Below are 25,633 nucleotides of genomic sequence, written 5' to 3'. Positions count from 1 at the left end.
CGTTTATGCATAAAGGCACAGCTTTAAGTATGAACATTATTGACTGAATGTAGAATAGCTTTATAATTTCTCTCTCTCATGTCCACCCTCCCTCATATGTGTGGAATGTAATTATGAGCACACACCTGGATGAAGACCAGAGGGCAGCCACGAGTATCATCCCTTAGTGTTGTCCACTTTTTGTTTGGGAGGCGCTCTCAATGCCCAGAGCTTTGCCAAGTAGACTAGGCTAGCTGGCCAGTGAGCTCTAGGCATTAGCTTATCTCTGCCTCCCAAGTCTTGCTATGGCTGGTATACAAGCATTCTCCATTGCACCTGGCTTTTCAGGTGCCTATTGGAGACTGGACTCAGGTTCTCAGCTTGTGGAGAAAATGCTTTACTGACTGAGCTAGTCCCCCAACCCTGTTTTTTCAAAATATTTGCATATATGACCCATTTTGTTATATTTAAATTGTTACTAAATGACAGGCTAAACATTTCAGAATCTTCCTGCAATTTCCCTCAGCTTTGCTCGTCATCGGCTTAGAGAATGACACTTCTCACATTGTACAGATGAGCACAGTGGCTTTTGTAAATGACATCACTGCCATGGACCCTGAAGAACACGTCTGCTTACTCACATAGCAACATCAGGAGTCCTAGCAGGATCAAGCCAATGGCAGCAGGCCCCAGCCTCCAGGATGACTCCCCATATGTGTTAGGCTCTCTGCTCGGGATAGGGGCTCTGCACATGCTCCGGTCATCACATTGACACACTGTCAGGGTCAAGCTCTCTGGTGTGTCACACAGCCCATCCTGATTGTCCTTCACGATGACTGGGACATTGTACACTCCTGGAGACACTTGCTGCTGGGCTTGTAGAAGAGCTGATGTAGCTAAAAAAAAAAAAACACACACACACACACACAAATCACAGTGAGACTAGGCATCATTTGGTCTTAAAACTTCTTGTTTGTGATAATTGTCTTGGCATCCTGGTCACAAATAGCAGAGTTGATGTGGTTGGAGCAGTGCTGAATGGCATAAGAGGTTTGGGTGTGTCGGCCTGTCTATCACAAGTGTTCCATTCATGGCATATGGATGGAGCACATGTGGCCCAAAATAGCTATAGATGCAGCCCAACACAAAATTGTAAAAGTTAATTAAAACATTAAGAGATTGTTTTTGCTTGTTTATTTTAGTCTAATTGCTAGGTATTTGAAGTCATTAGATGACAACTTCAAAGTATTGTATCATGAAACACACTGTCATGGAAAAAACCGTATATATATATATATATATATATATATACTTTTGCAGCCCCCAGGTTGTGGGTTGGACATTGCCATGTGGCCCAAGACAATTCTTCTTCATCCAATGGGTCCCAGAGAAGCCAAAAGGTTGGGTGCCTTTTGGATCCCCTTGTTGACACTCTCTCTGGTAGTCCGATAGTCTATGAGTCTCCTCCACAAGGCCCTATATTGCCTTTCCACTAAAGAAGACAGGAAACGGGCATTACAGCAATGTCAGGCCCCTGTCCTGGCCTTACCCACTCTTATATACATACATATTCCATGTACCAGTACCTACAGGTACATGGCCTCACATGGCCTCATGTATGCCTTTAACTCCGACCCTATGTCTGACTCACTGAAATACACTTTCACCTTCAGGGATGTTCTCTCATCTGCTCATCTTGTTTCTCATGCCTAGTGCGTAGGGCCAGGGTGACAGGGTTCCTAGTGGTGTGGTCCACTGCCTAACAACTGAGCATCACTTGTTGATTCTCCATCTCTGTATCACCTCTTTCTAAGTCAGGACCCTGGTAGTGCTTTGTGGTTTGAGCCATTCTGGAACACACACACATTTTGTCACGGCTACCCAGTTTGTACTGCCCAACCACACTCAATTCAATCACCCCCATTCCACCACCCCCAGGAATTGATCCTGGGACCTTATGAATGCTAGGTGTGTGCAGAAACACTCAGCTGTATTCCCAGAGGTCTGTTCATTGACCATTTATCTATATGGTAAACTTATATGGAGACCAATGGTACATGTACAGCTTGGAGCTATTTCTTTAATTAGGACCAGAAGTGCCAAGGGTGGAAGGTCATGAAGAGCAAAGTCTTTGGTGTCTCTGGCCATGGCTAACATATGACTGCAGGATGCCTTGAAGCACATCCATGAGAAAAAGCAAGATCTGTACAAAAAAACAGTAAAGGAAAATGAGTTTCTGGAGGGTTAGAGGTAGCTTGATGGTCACTGTACAGTCCAGAAAGGGAGACTTTTCATAAGTTTATGAGACTTTTGAAAACCACAGGAAGTAATAACTATGAAGCACTTTAGGAAGAAAGGATTCACTCTTCTTCACTGGCTAGTGCATTTGTAGATGTAAGTCTGCCGTGCTCTCAAGGTTGCCTCTTATATGGCAAGCCCCAGTACAGGCGAGGCTGCACAGAGACCTCAGCTCGACAGTGATACTAACAAACCCATAAGACAGCAAATAGTGTTAGAATTCATATAATTTCTTGTCTCTTCAGAAGAGAACGGATTTACATCTTAGTTTCAAGGAAATGTTCTCAGTCTTTCTTAGAAAGGACCTCTGTCGAAGAGATTCATAGTCCTTCAGAAATACAAAGCAGAGGCAGTTTGTTTTTGTCTATGGAAGCGAGTCTAACTCACCATTCAGCGTCGTGATGGTCCACATGACTGGCAGCTTCAGTGGCTGCTCCTCCAGGGACACTGTGTAGGGGCCAGTGTATTTACCCCTGTCCAGGGTTCTCACTGAGAGGGTCACAGAAGGTGAGGAAGTACAGATGTCTTTCTTCTCGAGGACAACTGACGGGCAGTTTTCATTAAAACTGGGCACTTCCACATATATTGTGCCTGTGGAGGTCTTACCAGTGTTTTCTGTATGAATAATAATTGAGTGTTAAAGAATACAAAGAGCAAAGCACAGAAAATCGCTTTCCTTTTGCTCTCTCTGACTCCCTCCCCCTGCTCAGATCTTCTCTTGTCTTTCTGTCTCTTCAGCTTCTTTTCTTTATCTGTTTTCCTCCCTCCCCTCTTTCTTCCCTCCCCTCTTTCTTCCCTCCCCTCTTTCTTCCCTTCCTTCCTTCCTTCCTTCCTTCCTTCCTTCCTTCCTCCTCTTTCCCTCCCTCCCTTCTTTTCTTCTCTTTCTCTCTTTCCCTCCCCCCATTTCTCTCTGATGAAGAGCTGCTCTAGGTTTCTCAGGCTGGCTGTGGACTCCTGACCCAGCCTCCTGAGTAGCTGGAAGAGTAGGTGCGTCACTGCATCCAACGGAAAAAAAAAAAAAGGAATGTTCTGTACTTCTTTTTTACTTCCAAGTTAGGATAACTTCTTATAAAAAAATTGTATTTTTATTCTCAGGAGTAAAAGGACATCATCCTACTTCTGTAACTAATAAAACAACTTAAACTTGCCAAGTTGCCTGGTGTCTCTAGCAAGCAGCATTAGTATTAGTCAAATATTATTGAAATCAAAGTAAAGAATTCACAGATTACAAATGAAATCATTACAAAAATAATAACTTCTAAGGCTGTGGCTATATCTCTTATCAGGAGACAAAAGATTCTTGCTCCTACAACTTGAGCCCAAGTATTTGGAATAAGTAATTATATTTATTGCTTAAGACTTAAAAGCTTACTGGAGCTGGGTGTGATGGCACTTGGCTTTTTAAACCCAGCACTCAGAAGGCAGGTGGATCTCTACGAGTTTGAGACCAGCCTGGTCTACATAGTGAGCCACAGGATCAGATCCAATAGTGAGTTCCGACTTACTTCAAAAAACAAACAGTTGAGCCGGGAGTGGTGGCACACGCCTCGAATCCCAGCACTTGAGAGGCAGAGGCAGGTGGATTTCTGAGTTCGAGGCCAGCCTGGTTTATTAAGTGATAACCAGGGCTATACAGAGAAACCCTGTCTCGAAAAACCAAAAAAAGCAAAACAAAACAAAACAAAACAAAACAAACCAAAAAAAACAAACCAAAAAAAAAAAAAACCCAAAAAACCCAAAAAAACCCAACCAACCAACCAACCAACCAACCAAAAAACCAAAAACCAAAACCAAAACCCCAAAAAACAGAAAAACAGTTTAGAGGAGAAAATCTGAAAATTTTAACAGTAAACAACAAAATAAAACTCTCCCAGTGAGTAGATGGTAAGTTCTATTATCTTCAGAGTTAGGAAAGTTTCCCCAAATGTTAATATCTATGATGCTTATTTCTTGGTGTTTACTATGCTGAGCCTAAATTAACTTTTTTTTTCTTTTTTCGAGAGAGGGTTTCTCTATGTTCCCCTGGCTGTCCTGGAACTCACTCTTTAGACCAGGCTGGCCTCAAACTCAGAAATCCGCCTGCCTCTGCCTCCCGAGTGCTGGGATTAAAGGCGTGCGCCACCACTGACTGGCAAATTAATTTTATAGATGGAGAAACATATACATTCCATGAATATTATTTTAAAACATCTCAGGAGAGAAAATGCTATTGTGCAATGGTATGAGTATGCAGGCTTTATATAGAAAACCCACAAAGCAAGCTTGCATCTGCAGGGGCATTTGTTGATGTTTATAGGAATTTTTACTGGTCCTCTAAAACTCATGTATTTTTGTGAATCAAAAAAGTAGAGATGTGGCTCAGTGGATGAGAACACTTGACGTCCGAGCATGAGGGTACAGGTTTGGATCCTTAGCACTGTGGCTGTGGCTGCTGTGTGATCATCTGTAGCTCTGTCTCTAGGGCCTGCTGGCTGCCCACATTGCTCTAGGTTACATAAGATAGCCTGTCTGAAGTGACTAAGGCACACACTGATGAAACACTCAACATCTTCCTCTGGTCTCTACAAATGTATGCATACCCATACATATATAGATAAATATGCATAGCACACACACACACACACACACACACACACACACACAATTTTCTTCCTCACCCATAGTGAACCAAAGGTTTATGGGTTCTACCAACTTAGCTGAAAAGTGGAAATTCTTAGTTTCTCTTAGGTATGGTATCTCAGACTCAAGGCCCAAAGCCTTGATAATGATCATTAGTGACAAAGGAAATATATAATTATATAAAACTGTCATGACCATCTACTGTGGAAGAAATGCTATTTGAAGTAAGATTTCATTCAAAACCATTGAAATATATTTCTTACCGTCTATGGCCAGAACCTCAGCAGAAATTGTCTTGTTAACTATGAAAGTAGAATCTCGGTCGATGTTTTTGACAAATTTGATCTGAGCAGTCTTTGAATCAATAACAAGCAAACCACCATCATTACGACCCAGGACATATCTGTTTTATTACAGAAAAAAATTATTTATCTAATAAATATTTCTCTTTCTTTCTTTCTTTCTTTCTTTCTTTCTTTCTTTCTTTCTTTCTTTCTCTCTTTCTTTCTCTCTCTCTCTCTCTCTCTCTCTCTCTCTCTCTCTTTCTTTCTTTCTTTCTTTCTTAAAGATTTATTTATTTGTTTCATGTATGTGAGTATGTTGCTGTCTTCAGACACACCAGAAGAGGGCGTCAGATCCTATTACAGATCGTTGTGAGTCACCATCTGTGGAATTGAACTCAGGACCCCTGGAAGAGCAGTCAGTGCTCTTAACCGCTGAGCCATCTCTCCAGCTCCTAATATTTCTTACACAGTCAACATATTTATGCATGATCTGAAATGTTGTATATATCCTTATTAAAAAATATCAGGGTGCTAGAGAGGTGGCTCAGTACTCAGGAGAACTAGTTGCTCTTATGAAGGACCTGAGTTTGGTTCCCAGCACCCACATGGCAGCTCAGTTCCAGGGTATCTGATGCCCTCTTCTGGCACCTTGAGTAACTGCACACACAGTGCACAGACACATAAAATAATCATCAATCAGTCTTATAAAGAAAAAATCAACACTTAAATCCTTATGTATGCATTAGTCTGGCTACTCAGTCTTTGGCTATGAAAAACAATACAACTGAGTACGTGAGCCATGAACCTCTGCTCTTTCCACTCTGGCCATTACTCTGCAAGGTGCTTTATGCCTCCGCTGTTATTGAATTTGTGCCACCACAGAGTCTTATCTCACCGGCACTCACTCCTGTTATGAACCTTTAACCTTTTGCAAGACTCAGCTGTGAAGTTCTTTCCTGGATTGTAAACAGGCTAAGGCATCCCTTTTCATAGTTTCCACTAGTTTACAAGCATGTTTTTGCTCTCATAACATAGTATATTCTAATACATTATCTGTGTGTCTCTTCTTGAGTTATCTAGTTCCTTAACTTCTTTTATACCCACTTCTTGGCAACCGTTTGGCTGAACATTATGTTGTAATCACATGTAGATGAAAACCACAGTAAGAACTCAGGGTATAAAACCTGTCCTACCTGACAGAGGAGGCAGCTTTACCCGTGTCCTCATCAGTAGCTTGGTATGTCCCCAGGATGTAACCAACTAATTTGTTAGTGCTTACACCCCTTTGCACAGTAAATGTCTTGGAAGGAGGACGGAATGAGATTCCCTCTCGGACATCAATGACTTGAATTGTGACTGGCGTTGACTGCACTCGGTACTGAGAGATCACTGACTGGTGGAACTCAGCTTTGTTTCTGACAGCAATACTAAACTGCATACTCTGCACTTGTTCATAATCCAGAGCCTGGAGTAAAAACAAATTAGACAGAAGAAAGTGTCACAAAAGGCAGAACAAAACAAACACAAAAATGGCTTAAAAAGTCATTGTAAGGCCAAATAGAGAATGTCTTAGAATTCTTAACTCACAAACCATATTTGGGTAACAAGGTTACAAAACACAGTGTCTCCTTTCTAGACCATCAAAATGTCATTAAACTTTTTTTAGGTTGTGAGGTAAAGAATTTCTAAGTTTTGGTGGTAACATGGCTTGAGCCTTGGTTCTGTAATGTCTGAACTGTGTGTTGTGAAGCACAGAATTTGCTTTCTCTGGTCCTCAGCTTCTCACTTCTAGATGTTATGTGTATTTTATTAATATGTTAAAAAATTTACTCTTCTCAATGCTGAGAATTGAACCCAGGGTTTTATGTATGTCAGGCAAGTGCACTCCCACTCTGCCACATCCCAGGCCTTAACTCTTCTTATTTAAAAGCAAACCTAACCTCATCAGGTTGTTTTGAGACCAAATAAATAAAGTCTTACGATTCATTGTTATAAAGAGCAACGTTGGCTGTTAATAAAATAGTCATTGGATTCATAAATAGTACTATCTTTTCTGACAAATGATATTCCAGGGTTTAAAGGACACATTGCTTCATTTTGGTTAGCAAAAAACCCCCCAACCAAGTCTTTTTTATTGTTGTGAGCAATTGACCCAACTCTTCATAGAACCAAGTTTAAGTGTTTTTACTTATAGCAGCTTGATTTTTTTTTTAAACTAAGGTGGCCCAAAGCAAGTCCCAAGGAATCCTAGATTTAGGTTAGCATTTTTCATTTATTAGTCATCTTCCTCTTCTTCTTCCTCTTCCTCCTCCTTCTCTTCTTCTTCTCCTTCCTTTCCTCTTCCTCTTCTTCTTCCTCTCTACTTCTTCCTCCTCCTCCCCCTCTTCCTCCTCCTCCTCCTCCTCTTCTTCTTCCTCCTCCTCCTCTTCCTCCTCCTCCTCCTCCTCCTCCTCCTCCTCCTCCTCCTCTTCTTCTTCTTCTTCTTCTTCTTCTTCTTCTTCTTCTTCTTCTTCTTCTTCTTCTTCTTCTTCCTCTTCCTCCTCTTCCTCCTCCTCCTCCTCCTCCTTCCTCCTCCTCCTTCTTCTCCCTCTCCCTCTCCCTCTCCCTCTCCCTCTCCCTCTCCCTCTCCCTCTCCCTCTCCCTCTCCCTCTCCCTCTCCCTCTCCCTCTCCCTCTCCCTCTCCCTCTCCCTCTCCCTCTCCCTCTCCCTCTCCCTCTCCCTCTCCTTCTTCCTTTTCTTCTTCTCAGGATGAGAGATAAGAAAACAATAATTTCTCTTTTATCTTTTTACTAGTAGGATGCTTTCTAAGGTAAAAGATCTGGATTTGAGCATCTGTAGTGGCTATTCCTGGGAGCTCAGAGTTTCCCAGTGGAAGGGAAAGCATAGGTAGAGACAAAAAGATCACAGTACAGGAAATAGGGAGTTACAATGTTGGTGGGAGTTTATTTCTAGGCCTTGCAGGTTCAGAAGCCATAACGCTCTCTATGAAATGTGGAGTGATAAGGAAGTGTTTGTAAATCTTCTAGAAGTCTCTTTGTTAAGGGAGTACTATAATTTCATCATTACACTAGACCCAAAGTGTTAAATAAAGAAGCTTCCAAAAATGTTCCAAAACCTTATGCCAAAGAATATCAGCAGATCTATGCTATTTACAGGGACAACTGTCCTGACATGATCCCAGATGGGGAGTTTTTCATTTTGAACCAAAGCTTTGCTCAGTTTTTGCTTTTTATCTAGTACAATTTGTTAGCAGTTCCCATTTTCTGGAGAAATTGTGACTTCTTTTGTGAGGACAATAGCTAATGCATTTAAAATACGTTGACAAGTTCCCAAGCCACAGTCCCATGAATTTTCATCTTTTCTGAACTCCAATGCAATGGCAGTGAATTTGATGAATATATGAAGTATCTTTAGTTTCCTGTCCTGAGAATATGCAAACCCATCTCTCTCTCTCTCTCTCTCTCTCTCTCTCTCTCTCTCTCTCTCTCTCTCTCTCTCTCTCTCTCTTTCTCTCTCTCTCTGCACTCTATGAAAGTACAGTAGCTTGGAAGAAAAAATAGTATATTAAGAGAAGTTGTCTTTACACAATGCAACCATGATGATAGTAAAATAAATGCTATCTACTTTGGTATTTTTCTATTTTAAAGTGGTAACAGTATTAATGTAATTTGTTTGTAGAGCTAGTCATTTGAGTTACTACAGAATATTTTTATGCACTAAGGAAACTCAGACCTTACCTTAACCACCTTCAGGATGCCTTCATTGGTTCTAGGATCTGTTTCAATTTCAAACCAATTCCCCTCATTCCCAGAGGTGAAGAAATACACAGCCAACCAATTATCTGTGTATTCTTCATCCCAGTCTGTCACTTGAAATCGGAGTAGCTCTGCATTCAAAGTATTTTCTTCAATACGTGCTGAATACTGAAACGGAGAGACACAGGATTTCAGATTCAGTGCTAGGAGTTGTGAGGATGACCTGACTGCAGCATAGTCTGTCACTCTGGGCATTGCCAGGGTTGTGTGGATGATATAGCTGGCTAGGCAAGTGTGCCCTCCCCTGCTCCCTGAATCAACCTTCCAACAGAGAAGGATACTCTTCAGTCAAGATTTTGTTTACCAGCTAGAACCTCTTGATGGGTGCTCAAGATTCAACTCTAGAGTTTACCTATGAGAATTACATTAACTTTAAAAAGTATTAATCTTTGCTTCTCAAAGCATGTGTTAATTCACACTGACTCTTCAATTCTTACATTTAAGCTTTTTTTTTTTAAATAGAAAAGCACAGAAGATTAAAAAGTCACCAAAAAGGCAGTTAATGAATTGGGATGCTAAACTATAAAGCATATATAAAAATGGTTCTTCAAGGATAAGTGGATATACCTGAGACTCTCTGAGCACTGGGAAGTTGTCATTGACATCTTTAATTTTAATACTACATTCACACTGAGTTGACAGTCCTGTTCCATCGTTGTCTGCACCGCTCACAACCAGATGGTAGCTACTAATTTGCTAAGTTTAGAGAAAAAAAGAACAAAAGTTAATTGTCAAAGATTATGAATGTCCAATAGTAGCTTTTGTTGGATAAGATAGTGAAAATATTTAAGTTCGTGAATCATAGCTCTCACACACTGTTAGTTGTCCATGGCAGGGATAGACTGGTGGGGCTTGAGACGACTGGGTGGAAGTGGTAAGCACTACAAGAGACTTCCTCTTTAGTAAACTTCTGAAGGTAGTGTTGTGGACTCAGAGGCAAAAAGGGGGAGGGCTACAGTGATGCAGGGGGATGTGATTGTCTGAGAGAAGCTCACATGTGGAGTTTCCCTACCAGTCAATTAGAAAAATATTGTGTGGAAGTAATGGATCTGAGTAGCCCGTTGTGGTGGAGATACACGGTGGTGGGGGAGATGATGAGAGGAGACAGGAAGGGATTCTTTGATGTTTTGTAAGCAGAGGTAAAATTAAATGGAGAAATCCTGAGGAAAGGTATGCCAACCGAAGTTTTATGACAAATAGAAACCTCTTCAACTAAGAATTCTCTCCCAGTCTTTAGGAATTAATCACAGTGCAGTCTTTGCTTCTGCACACCAGTGTTCTTAATTTTCCCATTTGAGCTGTTGTGTGACAGGTTGCTGTCACAAGAACACATCCTACCACAACAGAGTCAACCCTGGAGGCAATTTCCCCTAGAGTGTCTCAGAGAAGAGCTAGTAGCCTTCCCCACTTCTGTTTGTATTCCCAGTCAAGATGGAGGCATCCCTCTCTTACGGGTTGCTTTAGGTTTTTTTATGCTTTCTAGCAGCTTGTTTTACCTCTCGATCAAGAGAACTGGTCAAAGTGCGGACTTCTCCGGTGTTTCTGCTGATGAGGAACATGGACATGCCTGCGGGCTCCTGGGAGACAATTTTGAAGGCAATTTTAGAGTTCATATGGTTTGGTTCATCTGCATCCGTGGCATTTAGGATCATTACCAGGGAATCTGGGAAAATAGGAAAATCGTCAAAGACTATACAAAGTCCTAGATTACATTTGCATTAAATAGTCAAAATAGTTTAGCACTGGTTCCTATTTTAAAAAGAACACTTTAAACTATCTGCATGCTTAAACAAAGGAGGGTATCATCCTGAGTGAGGTAACCCAATCACAAAAGAGCTCACATGATATGTATTCACTGATAAGTGGATATTAACCCAGAAACTTAGAATACCCAAGTTACAAGTTGCAAAACACATGAAACTCAAGAAGAACGAAGACCAAAGTATGGTCACTTTGTCCCTTCTTAGAATTGGGAACAAAACACCCATGAAAGGAGTTACAGAGACAAAGTTTGGAGCTGAGATGAAAGGATGGACCATCTAGAGACTGCCATACCCAGGGATCCATCCCATAATCAGCCTCCAAATGCAGACACCATCACACATGCCAGCAAGATTTTGCTGAAAGGACCCTGATATAGCTGTCTCTTGTGAGGTGATGCCAGTGCCTGGCAAACACAGAGGTGGATGATCACAGTCAGCTATTGGATGGAACACAGGCCCCCAAGTGGAGGAGCTAGAGAAAGTACCCAAGGAGCTAAAGGGGTCTGCAACCCTATAGGTAGAACAACAATATGAACTAACCAGTACCCCCCGGAGCTCATGTCTCTAGCTGCATATGTAGCAGAAGATGGCCTAGTCGGCCATCATTAGGAAGATGTACCTAGGCCCCTTGGTATTGCAAACTTTATATGCCCCAGTACAGGGGAACGCCAGGGCCAAGAAGTGGGAGTGTGTGGGTAGGGGAGTTGGGGGGGGAGGGTATGGGGGGACCTTTGAGACAGCATTTGAAATGTAAATGAAGAAAATACCTAATTAAATATATATATATATATATATATATATATATATATATATATATATATATATAAAGTATGTCAGGGTTTCAGTCTCTTTCTAGAATATATTGGCTTTCAGAAAAATCTTTCAATGCTCTTATAGCCTTGGCTTTGTTGAATTTGAGGCTATCTTCTGTTTGGAGTTCTTCTCCACATAGATGTACCTGTATGTTTCCTTTCCAAATGATACAAATAATGTGAACATGTCTCTGTCCCTTATGATATGAAAACATGGTGCTTGTGCATCCAGGCTAACTGGCCTCTTTAGCATTTGGCTCACACAGAGGCTCTGTACCTAGGCACCAAATTGGTGACAGAACCATAATCTGCAAATAGAATTCTGATGTAAATGTTAATTAAGAGCTAACTACAAATTTTGGAAAGGAAATCTCAGACTAACATAATGATTTTTTTTTTTTTTTTGCTATCAAATGACTGAGCAAACTAATGAAACAGTTTGTAAAAATGGTATAAGGAGACATATAATTGAAAGCTATGTGAATTAGGGGTGGTTGGCACTGTAAAAGACTTACTTGAAGCACTATTTTCTTCAATTTCACCCTTGAATATGGTTTGTGAAAATATTGGAGGGTTATCATTGACGTCTAAAATTTTCACTGTTAATATAAGTGGTCTCTCTACATCCTGTCCCAGGGCATTTAGTGCACGGCATGTGATCTAGAAACACAGGGAGAATATATGTCATCAATGTATGGAGTTAGTTTGCACATTATTAAACTCATAGAAATTAGACCAATGTTGACATATATAGAACGTAGTGAGAGAGGAAGAAAAAACACTTCTCCAAACTGTGGGCAAAGGCAAAGGTTCCCAGTTGCCCCTTCCTTAAAGTTGTTGTATTTTGGCAGGATAAAGTTCTAGAAAGCTGTGTGCTAAATCCCAGCCTACCCTAGTACTCCCAGGGTATATTATGTCAGAAACATGAGCATTGCAGAAGATTATTGATAGAGGAATTAATATTATTTTTTAATAGACCAATCTGTTCATTCCCCTTTTTTATAAGCCTACCAGACATTCTAACTTCACAAAGCACATGAAGAAGGATAACTTGACTGAAAACTTACCAGGAAGCTTGGGGTTTCCTCACGATCAACTATGGCTGTTATGTTGATATCACCATTGTTTGGGTCAACAACAAAGATCCCAAAGGGAGGCTGATCAATTCCCACTCCAGAAATGCGGTAGGTAATTTTCTGGTTTTTTTGGAAATCTGAAGTGATCTGTAAGAAAAGAAACAAACAATGAAACAAAAAATGGCTTAAATGTCAAGCTGACCATTGACGAGGCTTCTCTTGCCTCCTCTATCTCACTGGGTCGCCCCTTTCCATCACAATGCATTTACTTCTTACTCTACTTATTTACTGGAGAGCAGGATTAAGTGGTAAGTATGGTTGTTTTGCTCACAGGCACAATGAAGAATGACTAGTCATTATTGCTTTTGAATGCTTACTTGGGTTGTGGTACCACGGTGGGAATATTAAAAAGTTGTAAGAAAACAACAGGGACTTAGTATTGAGAAGACTTCTGGATACAGAATTCTTACTTAACTGTTCAAAAGGCTGCTTCTCTAAGTTGGAAGAAGTGACACTGAAGGGGGGAAGGGAAAGAATAAGGCAACAGGTGTTCAAATTATGTATGAACGCAAAATGCTTTCTATTTTTAGAATTTTAAAGCTATTGAACAGAGAGACAAGTACATTGCTCATGAGATAGCAAATCCTGCCTCAATAATTTCCCCAACCATGGTCAATCCAATCATCTACCTGTCATCTTTCTGTCCTTTTATCCTTGTTTACTAGAGTCTGGTACAAACACCAGTTTATACATTAAAATTATCCAGTATATATCTTAATCCCATTATATGACTCTAAAGTCTATCATTTCTCTATCTTTTAATTTCTTATTTTTTAACATTACTATTATTGTAGTTTTGTTGGAGACAATATATTGTTGTTCTGTGGACTTTCTAGGTTATATATTACTAGGTAGAATTTCTATATCATCTTTAATTTGCATGTAGTACATTTATTCTAAGGCTCACAGGGCCTGTTAATATGGCTCACCTTGGCAATTGGGTTTCGTCTTGAGTTGTCTTCTCTTTCTCTGCAGGGTTTTGCAAATTTCACCCATTCACGTTTGTACCTTCTTTTGGCCAGCTGCAATGCTGTCCCATCTTCTCTGTGCTGTCCTCCCGGCTGTGTTGAAAGAGATCCCACTTTATGACATATGTGCCTGATAGTCTTTGCTTTGAATGTGGTCGTAGATAGATATCTATGCTGAGGGATTTTTTGTTTTTACTTTGATGACCATTTGCTCACTTTGCCAAGAAGCAGCATTAAACAGGTCATTACTAAGCTACGTGATTTTTAATATTAACATTTGATCATATCTAATTTTCTCCCTATATATTCCACAATTAACTTTGACTTGTTATTTGTTTAAGACAGGAAGAAAAGAGCCAGATATAGTAGTGCATGTCTGCAATCAAGAACTGGTGAACCTGAGACAGGAGGATTACCAGGAGTTCAAAGTTAGCCTGGTCTACATATGAGTACCAGGCTAGGTGGGACTACAGAGAAGACTTGTTCTTAAAAGAACCAACCAACCAACCAACCAACCAACCAACCAACCAACCAACCAACCGACTGACCAACCAATAGAATCCAATAGAAGAGTAAAATGAAATAAACAAGACCATATGAGATAATAATCATAATATTGGTAATCTTAAAAGATTTTGGGTTATTTGCTAGAATTTTAGTTTCATATGTTTTCACAGTTGAGTTATAAAATAATTTGATTAAATACTTTTCTCAATATGATTTTAAGTTTTAAAAGTAAACTCTGATTTTGATGATAAAAACTGTGTACTTACCTTCACATGCAGTTCCCCCTGTACCAGCAGCACCACCTGCAGACATCAGATAGAACCAAATGGCGTGTGAGTGCTTCAAACACATGATTATATAAAGCTTATAATCCTTATCATTGTATTCTCTTCTTCAGATTATAGTTTGTTTCTAGTTTTAAATATTTTGGTGTGCAGAAGCATCCCAAAGTGGAAAATCCTAACAGGAAACAGAATACTCTTCTCTCTGGCTCTTCAATCTGACTTCAGACTTTTCAAAGATTACAGGTTTTACCTTATGTGTGTGAATATTTGCCTGCATGCATGTATGTGCACCATGTGTGTATGTGTTGAATCCCCTGCAGTCATGGTTAAGGATGGTTGTAAGCTGCCATGTCAGTGCTGAGAATTGAAACTAGATCCTTTGTAAGAGCACCAAGTGCTACTAACTCCTACAATATATTGTCAGCACCACGACTTCAGATTTTCATGACACACAAGAGGAACCTACCAGCAGTTAAAGACTGAGGTCGGAGGATCGTAGCTAGTTTGAGACAAACCTGGGCTATATGGTGAATTTAGGGCTGCTTGAACTACAGAGTGAAATTCTGTCTCAAAACCAAAACCAACAAAATAAAACAAAAACAAAGAAGATTCATAGCACCACCATTACTATCACCATTATCAGCATCACCATCATCATCGCCATCTCTTTGACTATAAAATGATGCTTTCAGCCAGTTGCAACCACTACATGTTTCTTACATGTTTCTTACATGGTTATCATATGAACAGCTCCCAGAGTTTCAGGAACTGTCGTGATAAACTTCTGAAAGTGGTCATGGAATTATTCAAAACTATCATACTGGGCATGATGACACATGCCTACAATCCCAGCATGTGGGAGCTAAGGCAGGAGGACAGACGGGGTGGCATAGCAAGACATTGTCTCAAAACACTAGAAAAAATAGCAACAGCAAAATCAAACCCCTGTTATCTATGTGTTTATATAAAAGCTTACATATAACCCTGATATAAAAAGTTTAGCTCCTTTTCAAGACAGATTTTTGTTTTTGTTTTTGTTGTTGTTGTTGTTGTTGTTGTTGTTGTTCTGTGCTTTTCTCTCCTTCTACCCTTTTTAAAGCTGAACTAGAGTGAGGGGAGCAGAATGGAGCTATTCTGCTCTTTGAACTTGGAACCTTCCATATACATAGACGCAGGGGTTACTCTATGCCAGTCTCCAGTGCTGCTTGCTATGTGCTATGGGGCTGCTCTTCTCTTTCCTGTTGTAACTTGAACATTGAACTTTATTTGTAGTTCCAGATGTGGTGGTGCTGGTCTTTAATACTAGCACCCAGGAGGCGGTGGCAGGCAGATCTCTAAACATTTGAGACCAGCCTGGTTTATATAGTGAGTTCTAGGTGAAGCAGGACTATATAATAAGACCCTGTCAGAAACAACAAATAACTAGCCAACCAATAAACAAACAGAGTCTTCATTGTATATCACTGATATAAAAAATTAAATGAGGATAAAGGAGGCTGGGCGTCTGAAGCTTTGCTTTCTCAGGAGCCCACAGGCCTGGCTTCTGTCTTGCTTTTCCAGGTGGAATACATTCCTCTCTCCTTACTGCCTACCTACAAGTGATTTATCCAGTCAAGTACCAACAAGCTACATGAAACTGTCTTTTCTAATGCCTCCCTCTCTGAGTCTGTACAGCTCACACTCTGTTTAATGCCATCTAGCCCACAGCATCCCCTGTATCTTACTTACTGTTTTATGTGTATTAAGGAATCTACCCACAAGCTTTCCAAATCCTGGGTCTTATCCTATCATTCCTTCCTGTTCAAGTGTTTAACAAGTATTGACTGACACACTGAGGGTGAGATCTGAAGAACAAAGGCCATGGACAACAAATTACAGGATAAATTAGAGGGGTGATAGTGGTGGGTGACTTGATTAGTTTTTACTTGCATAACATTGTACTTAATATTGCTATTATTTACTGCACCCCCAGAAGAACGTTTTATTATATAATCCCCATTTTTATGGATATAGAGAAAAAAGATCACAAATATTTTGTACCATTTAATAGTCCTTGACAAGTAAGGGATTGAAACACAGCCATTTTATTGCCAAGGTGTGTGCCTTGCCATGACACCAGATCCTAACCCCAAGCTAACATAAATACACAGAAGAAAGTCACTTTAGATTTTTATCTGGCCAAAGGCTGTGGTTGATTCTGAAACAATGTAGATCTATTGCATCATTTATTTTTAAAGATTGTAATGAATAGGCAGGTCCAAGTCTGAACCAACAGAGCAATTATACCACACACAGGACGATTGACCCCTCCGTTGTAAACATTTAACTGAAATTCTGATTTTAAATTGCGTCTCAAGATGATGCCCCAACGTCATGCTGTCTATTAGGGAAGAGAGAACCAGTGTGGTGTGGTCACTGACCATTCTCAGCTGATTCTGAGGGTAGGGATGGGCCAGGCCTACTCCTCTTTACAGGAAAAATAGAGTCATCCAGAAAACATGAGTCACGTCTGTACAAGCTCTGAGGAGAATGAGTCTTCTAATAGATATTAAAGCCCTGCTCCTACCTTCCCAGGCAGGCAAAGCCTAGTCTATGGAGAGCCAACAGAGCACACCATGGGCCATTGTGTGTGTGTGTCCAGTGCTCTCATAGAGTCAGAGCCCTCAGATTATTTACTCATTTTAAATTTTAGACTCTTTTTTTTTAAATACAAATTTCAAAGAATAGCCCCTTAGTGTTGTGGGAGATACCCTTTGTTTGTTTCCAGAAACAGGAGGAACTTCACAGGAAACATTTACGGGTGCTGAACCATTCGCTTGCAGCTGAGTATCAATTCTGAGGCTGTGGAGCCTCAGGAGCGGACCTGGCTGGAGAAACAGACAACCGAGGGCGGGGCTCAGAAAACCGAGCCCCTCTCGAGTCCCAGCAAGCCCTCTTCGCCTTCTGTGTGAGCAGCTATTTTTTTTTTCCATTTTTTATTAGGTATTTAGCTCATTTACATTTCCAATGCTATACCAAAAGACCCCCTTACCCACCCACCCCCACTCCCCTACCCACCCACTCCCCCCCTTTGGCCCTGGCGTTCCCCTGTACCGGGGCACACAAAGTCTGCGTGTCCAATGGGCCTCTCTTTCCAGTGATGGCCGACTAGGCCATCTTTTGATACATATGCAGCTAGAGTCAAGAGCTCAGGGGTACTGGTTAGTTCATAATGTTGTTCCACCTATAGGGTTGAAGATCCCTTTAGCTCTTTGGGTACTTTCTCTAGCTCCTCCATTGGGAGCCCTGTGATCCATCCATTAGCTGACTGTGAGCATCCACTTCTGTGTTTGCTAGGCCCCGGCATAGTCTCACAAGAGACAGCTACATCTGGGTCCTTTCAGTAAAATCTTGCTAGTGTATGCAATGGTGTCAGCATTTGGAAGCTGATTATGGGGTGGATCCCTGGATATGGCAGTCTCTACATGGTCCATCCTTTCATCTCAGGTGAGCAGCTATTGATGTAAGATTCTCTTGGCACAGCTTTGCCATCATGCTTTCCAGTGACAGACTGGAACTGTGAGCCCAAAAGAAAGTTCTTCCCCCGTAAAGTTTCTGTCAGGTGCTTTGCTGTGAGAAAAGCAGCTGCCACAGCCACAATGCACATTTCTAGATGCACCAAGGAGGGCACCGCACCCAGCTCTGGGGAACCCAGAGAGCAGTTCAGGCAATTCAAAGGAATTATTACATTTTTTAAAGTATGACTTTTATGTGTATACATTTTGGGCAAGAAATGGCATGAAATGCACACGGCTTGGCATTTCACTGCTACAACACATCAACTAATCAGAAGCAGTGACGGTAGACATGCCAGGTCAGAGCAGGCCTTCAAGACACACTGCTGAATGAGTTACAGAATGCACAGTTCAGAAAAATGAGTGACTTACTCTTCTGACCTCTATGGGGAAGCTCCTTCACTTATGCTGTATAAGGTCCTAATAATCCCATGGTAAGTGAAAATGCTAATCTGAACACACATTTAACACCAACAACCCTCTGAACACCGTAGTTTGCCCCGAAGTCCTCGAAATACTTATTTTAATCTATGGTGGGATTATTTTCTAACACAAAGGCTAGCCTATAATGAAGCATTGAATACTTCACTTAATTCATTGGATTTTACATGGAAAACAAAACCTAATGGTTCTATGAATATAAAGTAAAAAAAAATGTTATGCTAAGTGTAAGCCAGGACTCTATAGAATTTTTGAAATTGAAAGCCACAAAATATTCTAATAAATGTAGTATTCATCAAAGCAAATTTTTCAATTGAATATATATTATTTAGAAATTAGTATTTAATTTCTGACAATTCAGTTTTCAAGAACCGATATGTAAACTCAATTAATTTAGAAAGCTGATTTTTTTTTAACCTAAAGTAATTGAAAATATTCCATTTGAATGAATTGGAGGATGCTGTCAAGAGGGCTGGTACAAATCTGGACTGTAGGTCCTGGTTTTCTTTTTAATTGTGTGTGCGTGTGCGTGTGTGTGTGTGTGTGTGTGTGTGTGTGTGTGTGCAGGCACATATGGGAGTGTGGGTTCCAGGCCATGGATGTAGAGGTTAGAGAACTTCAGGTGTCCGTCTTCACCGTCAACCTTGTTAGAGATAGATCTCTTGTTTGCTACAGTGGTTTCTAGGTTTCTGGGCTGAAAGATTCCAGGCATTTCCCTGTGTCTTCCTCCCATCTTCCCATAGGAGAGTTCTGATTCCATATGTATACCACTGCATCTGTTTTCAGATGTGTTCTAGGGCTCTGATTCAGCCCCTCACAGCTCCTTGGCAGCCCTCCGAGCCATCTTCCTAGCCTCCAGACTGATTTAAATCCCAGTCCCAGGCATGTACCACTGCAGGACTTGGGACCATGAACCATTCCTTCCTCTGTCATCTGACAGAAAGATAGCACCGCATATTTTTTTGTAGGCTCGTTGTGAAAACTGAACAGATGTAAACTCCACAGGTGAGTCTAAGTGTATAGTAAGGTGCTTAGTAAATGGGAATTTCAGTTAAAATAACAAGAGAAGAAAAGCAGTATCAAAAAGCCCTTTGACAAGTATGCAGAGACCCCTTAGCTGGTGTGTGTGTGTGTGTGTGTGTGTGTGTGTGTGTGTGACTTCTTTCTCCTCTGAGCAAAGGAACAGTGCCCCACTGTACCCCTGTGAGGGTGTTCTTTACAACCTTCAGGGATGCAGCTCCCACTATAGCTCCCACGAATGCGCCTACTGAAGTTGTGCAATGCACACCCAGGCCAGCTGCACTCCATTAAGAAAAGTGTGCATTAGGCAGATCCAGTTATTCGTCATGTAATTATGGATAGCCCGTCATCTATCTAATTTCATCACGAGGCACTTCCGCAAGCAAGCCCTCACCTTAGGCTATCGATTGACTTTTTACTGGAAAGGAAGCACCGAGGGCTAAGAAGTTTACGAGAAACCTCTGAGACACGGAGTGCTCTAGTTAGGGATGAGAACTGATTTCTTGTATTAAGCAAGGGGGAATGCTAACTGCTAGAAATAATTGCATCTCCCGACTGCTGCCAAAGTCAGGCTGAGTTAAGCAGTGTTCCTGGCAAGCTTCCTCTGCTGTTAGAGTCTTGAATTTTGAAGATGTTCAGTGAGACACACATCTTCATACACTCATTAACAGTGGAAACAACCATCTCACTAATCAAGAATGGAAAAGACACCTCAGAGATTGTCCATTTATTAAAATGAGACATTTAGCTTCAATCCAATTTTTATATGCTCTGGTATTGTATAGAATATATAGAAAAGATGGCTGAAATGACTTTTTATTTCTAGGACACACTACTCATGACTTGACATTTCATTGCCTGTCACTTTTCCTCATTTACTACAAACTGTATTAAACTTTTGAGTTTTAAACATCTCTTAAGTAAAGCTTTCTTAATTTCTTAAGTAAAGCTTTAGCTAGCATTGTAGCATCGACTAGCTCTTCCTTAGATAAGGAAGTTATGGCTCCAACCACATTTTAGATTTATTAACTATAAGACCTGGAATAATGGTTTTCTTTGAAGACAAGTTTTATTTTCATAAGTAGATCTTCGAAGGTGATCATCTTCAACTACACGTTTTTTCTTGAAAGTATTAATTTTGTGTTATGGGAAATAATTAGGATAAACATAGAGAACTGATAAATCTTACACCTTTAAAAGGACTTTGTGACTACATCCTCCAAATGATTAATCTTGAAGTCCAAATAGCTTAGACTTTTTGAGAAAAATCTCTAAATTTGAAAACATGTAATTTCTTGCATTCATGCTATATTTATTTAAGGTTGCCCTTTTTCTTGACATTCTTGAAACATTAGTTTCGCAATTATTGCTTTTATATTTTTATTTGTGCATGTACATATATAGTTGTGTGTGTGTGTGATATTTATATGTGTATGTGCATGGAGCTAGGAGGAGGAGACTGGGTGTTCTTTATCCCTTTTTACCTTATTCTCTTGACACAGGGTCTCTAACTGAACATGTCCCAGTGGGCAGCAAGCCCCAGGAGTCCTCCTGTCATCATTTCCCACAGTCCTGGGGTTTCAGATCATGTGGCCATGCCTTACATTTTTATGTGGGTACTGAGTATTCAAACTTAGGTCTTCTTGTTTGTGCAACAAGCTCTCTTACTCCGCTAGGCCATCTTCCCAGCCCACACAACTATTCCTAATATACTCTAACTGAAGAAACATGTAGGACCTTCTTGACTTAAGTGATGTCAATCGATAAGACATTAAAGCACAATACTGTGACAGATGTCATCAAGAACCATCCCCAGTACTGAAATTCTACAATTGGATGGTATTTTTAGAACACTTCCTGTTTCACAACGTACTTCGGTGACCACAAGGATGCTCTCTTCTTAATGTGGACATTTTAGGGAGGTAGGGGCAGGGCTAAGATGATTCTCTCTCTCTCTCTCTCCCTCCCTCCCTCTCTCTCTCCCTCCCCCCTCTCTCTGTCTATCTGTCTGTCTCTCTCTCTCCTCCCCCTGTTGTTTCTTTTCCTTCCTTCCTTCCTTCCTTCCTTCCTTCCTTCCTTCCTTCCTTCCTTCCTTCCTTCCTTCCTTCCTCCCTCCCTCCCTCCCTCCCTCTCTCCCTTCCTTCCTTCCTTCCTTCCTTTTTTTTTTTTGACAGTCTCTCTATAGAGTAGTGGCTGTACTGAGCTCACTATGTAGACCAAACTGACCCTGAGCTCACAGACCTGTCTGCTCTGCCTCCTGAGTGTCGGGATTAAAGGCGTGTGCCACCATGCCCAGCCTAAGATGATTCTTATCTGACAGGAGGGAACATAAGACTTGGAATGAGTCAATGGAGGAGCTATACACTCAAGCCTAGGTCTTGCTGTTACATCTCATACTGCAATGGTATCCAATGACCTTGTATGGTGTGTATGAAGGGAAAGATACTTAGAAACCTTTTCCAGACAAGTCTTTCAACTTTCAGACCCCACCCTTCAACAACAAATGGTGCCCAGGCTCTGGGAACATTGCATTTTACGGCTAACCACATTATGTTAAGAGTCTGGGTGGCAGCTGTTTGGTAAAAGGATTCCATTTATCATTACAGAATGAACTGTTCCATGTTACACTCATCCACCTTCTAAATTCCTCCCTGATTCTCTAACACTCATTCCTGCCAAACTGGTGGCCCAACAGTCCCTAAGGACACAATTGTCCTGACAGTCTGACAATGAAACAGTTCGGTCCGCCTCTACCTATGGAAGATCAACTCTCATTGAATCCACCGAGTCTTATCTGCCTAACACTGCCCTGTGAAAGTAGGAATAAGGATACAGCTTAGCTTAATACGAAGCACAAATGCCACCCATACGAACAGCTTTAAAATTTTTTTCCGCTCACATTAAAAGGCTTGTTTAAAAGTTTGATAATTAGTGGTGCACTTAATTTAATCTACTGAAAATACTATAATTTCAATATGCAGTCAAAATAGAAACTAAGAATATCTTTTACACTCTTCTGTGATGATTAAATACTTATATTTCATCTCATAACAGTTATATTCAAAATGATAAACATCCACGTATGGATGTGATACTGCACAGGTCAGATCTAGTGGCTTTGATACTGTACAGGTCAGATCTAGACCCTTCATTTTGTATGTCTCTGTCTCTCTGTCTCTTCTCTGTCCCCATCTGCCCCTCTGTTCCTTTCTCTTCCTCTCCTCCTGCATGGGCAAAACTTTCCTGAGTGTTGGAAAACACATGTCCTAACTTTCTCCCCACTGGCATGGTAGGAGAACCGTTTCACAGTTAAGAGAAGCTTTGCCCAGTCACTGGTCCCTTCTGTGAAAAATTCTGTGATGCCTGTTTTCTGCCTGACCACTGTTGTATGAGGGAGACTTGAGACGTCCTTCCACACAAGGCATGTGTTGTGATGGCCAACAACTTTTAAGTTTTAGACAGCCCTTGAGTTCTATCTCAGTGTAAGGTTTAGAAGTCTCTGTCCTCTGTGTTTTGAAATGAGCCAATGGTGGGAATGGATGGTGAGGCCAATGAGGCAATTAGCTTTGGAAAACTTTCCTATCTTTCTATATATTCAAGTCTTGATGATCTTCACGTTTGAGATGAGCCATGACATATTTTTGCCTCACTAATACGTGATTAAGGCATACACTAGCTTTAGCATCTAAGCTAATGCTTTCAGTTCAGATTCTTCTTGTCTTTTATAAAATAGAAAGTCTCCCCAGTCAACAGAAGAGCTACTCTTCTGACATTATTCCCCTGCAAAGGTCTTGTCCCCCCTCCCCCTGAAAAGCTCCATCTACTTTGCACATCCTGGCCAAATGTAAAACCGGTTTTCTTAATAATCCTCCCAACTCGTCTAGAGTCAAAATGACTTTGATTTTAGTTCAACGGTTGGTGACTCTTCTAGAAAACACGCTGGGTATCAAGATCAGGCATGCAGAGTTCTTAGCTATATGCCTTAACGAGAGGTTTGTGATCCTGGAGAACTGATGTGCTGGTATCATGCATGCTGTTTTCATTTGTGTGTTAGAAAACACGTATCGCCTTTAGGAAAGCGAAGATTGTGGAAAAGGATTTGAATGGGTTAATCTGATCACAGAAGACATATAAAAAAAAAACCTACACTAAAATAAACTTTTTTTCTATTTCACATTTCTTTTCAAAATTAAGAAAAACAAAAGAGGAAGGAGTTTAACATTTTCACAATTAGTTCTGGTTCATCCTTTTTAGAACATACAACAGGGATTCAGCAACCATATTCAATCTTCTGTGGTAAGCAAGGAAGAAGAGAGTTTACTGGTTTTAGAAAGAGATGAGACTTACCATCAGGAGGGCCAGAGACCCCAAGGCTCTAGGGAAGAGGCAGGTCATTGTTGCTGGTGTGTCTGGTGAATAAATCCAAGCTTCTTGCTGCAGCTCCTCACCTGGGTGTCTGTATATCTGGGTGTCTGAAGCTCCCTTCTGGCAGTGGTGGCTCTGTAGTCTGCCTCAGGACTCTCCTGGTGGCCTGTTAGTCTGTTCCTCCCCACCCCAAGCCAAGGATTGGTCTCACCAGAAACGCTTGCATCACTGCCTCCCAGGTAAAAACTGAGACACACCTCAGTTCCTACAGCAATGGAATCCTTTGTTGGAAGTTAAATGAGAGGTTCACAGGCTAAAGACAAGAGCTGAATGGGAAGGTATCAGATGAATAACACATTAATCATGGCACAGAGGTGCAAGAGCTGGCCCTGGCAGCACTGAAGAAAAAATTCTAGTTGGCTTCTTAAGGTCACAGCTGAAAACTGGAAAGTAGAGAGGAAAGATAGAAACTTCCCCCAAATCTACTTGTGAAAAAGACACTTGTTTTCAAGCTGTGTACGGGTAAGTGGTGTGTCTTAATTAATAATGTACATTACTGAAAGGCCTACAGACAACAAAGAAAGAAAAATACTGTAGCTAGCCGCTATGAATATAGAGTCTGAATAAAATCAACTAGAAATAAAAAGAAACAGACAGCTTCATGGGTGTACTGGGGTTTGAGGTATATGACTCATGCATTGCAGAATCGGATTGTATTGATGCTGGTGACATCCTATTGTGCCTTAGTTCGATTATAATTTAGAGAAAGTAGATTGACTGTGAGATAGGTTATCACAGTGCTCTTTTAATTACACCTTTAATTCCCCCAGGCAATCAGCCTGCACACTGCTGCATGCTTAGAATCACCGAAACACTTAGGCTATACCCCGTGTTAGGGGGTGGGGGCTAGAGCAGGACCTCCATTGGTTTCACAATATCCAAAGAAGGATTTTCAGAACAATTTTGTTTTTAGAAGTATTGGTGCATAGTTTTAGAAGCATTTTAGTTCCCAAGAGTTCATTTAATTCTAGAGTACTTAGCAGAAAATGTTATATAGTCCAGAGGATAAAAAAATCTGGTAGGAAATATCTTGTCCCTGTTTCTTTTTAAATATTGGTGAAATATACAGGAATGCTGCTGCAGTTTTTAAAATTACATTTGTGTGTGTGTGTGTGTGTGTGTGTGTGTGTGTGTGTGTGTAGTAGGGTAGAGGAGAACCTTGGGTGTTATTCTTAAGGAGCTATCCTCCTTTGATTTTATTTACTTATTTTGGATGGTCTGTCACTATGTAGCCCTTGCCTGGCCTGAAATTCACTATGTGGACCAAGCTGGTCTTGAACTCATGCAGATTCACCTTTGATTGTGGATTATTGGAATTAAAAGTAAGTGCCACTTTTCTCCCTGGCTTGAAATTCATCAAGTAGGCTAGGCCGGATGGCCAGCAAGCCCCAGGGATCTATCTGTGTCTGCTTCCCTAGCTCTGAGATTACAAGCGTACCTGGACCATACCTGGACTTTGGGTTCTGATGATTGCACTCTGGCCCTTGTGTTCACAAGGCAACCATTTATCAACTGAGCCATATGTTTTTTTAAACAGTATTTGTGACAAAACCTGTTGGACATTTGAATTTGTAACAGAAAAATAATTAGTGACTCTTAAATCTACTTCTATTTGGAAAGAGGTCATGTTTGTCATTCCTTATAGAGTTTATTCCATAGTGATTCCAGCAAATGTATTTTATACAGTTTTGGACTAGAAGCAGAATGGGAGTGACTCCTGAGACCTTG

The 25,633-nt window shown here is 40.8% G+C and overlaps 1 protein-coding gene across 1 annotated transcript in view; it reads right to left on the bottom strand.

Moving 5' to 3' along the window:
- Dsg3 (desmoglein 3) overlaps window positions 1–23,976 on the bottom strand; it is a 31,037-nt gene extending 7,061 nt beyond the window's left edge. Inside the window, exons 1-12 of the mRNA NM_030596.4 lie at window positions 23,828–23,976; window positions 14,448–14,483; window positions 13,636–13,767; window positions 12,638–12,793; window positions 12,086–12,230; window positions 10,492–10,658; window positions 9,563–9,691; window positions 8,918–9,103; window positions 6,374–6,645; window positions 5,160–5,299; window positions 2,665–2,892; window positions 621–875 (exon numbers count right to left, since the gene is read on the bottom strand). Coding sequence (NP_085099.2) covers window positions 621–875; window positions 2,665–2,892; window positions 5,160–5,299; window positions 6,374–6,645; window positions 8,918–9,103; window positions 9,563–9,691; window positions 10,492–10,658; window positions 12,086–12,230; window positions 12,638–12,793; window positions 13,636–13,767; window positions 14,448–14,483; window positions 23,828–23,875 — 1,894 coding nt within the window. The 5' untranslated portion in view covers window positions 23,876–23,976. The remainder of the gene's footprint in view (window positions 1–620; window positions 876–2,664; window positions 2,893–5,159; window positions 5,300–6,373; window positions 6,646–8,917; window positions 9,104–9,562; window positions 9,692–10,491; window positions 10,659–12,085; window positions 12,231–12,637; window positions 12,794–13,635; window positions 13,768–14,447; window positions 14,484–23,827) is intronic.
- Window positions 23,977–25,633: the final 1,657 nt, after the last annotated feature.

This window comes from Mus musculus, chromosome 18 (genome assembly GCF_000001635.26).
Source record: "Mus musculus strain C57BL/6J chromosome 18, GRCm38.p6 C57BL/6J".
Lineage (NCBI taxonomy): Eukaryota > Metazoa > Chordata > Mammalia > Rodentia > Muridae > Mus > Mus musculus.
Note: the sequence above shows the minus strand (reverse complement) of the source record. Positions and strands in the feature narration are given on the sequence as shown.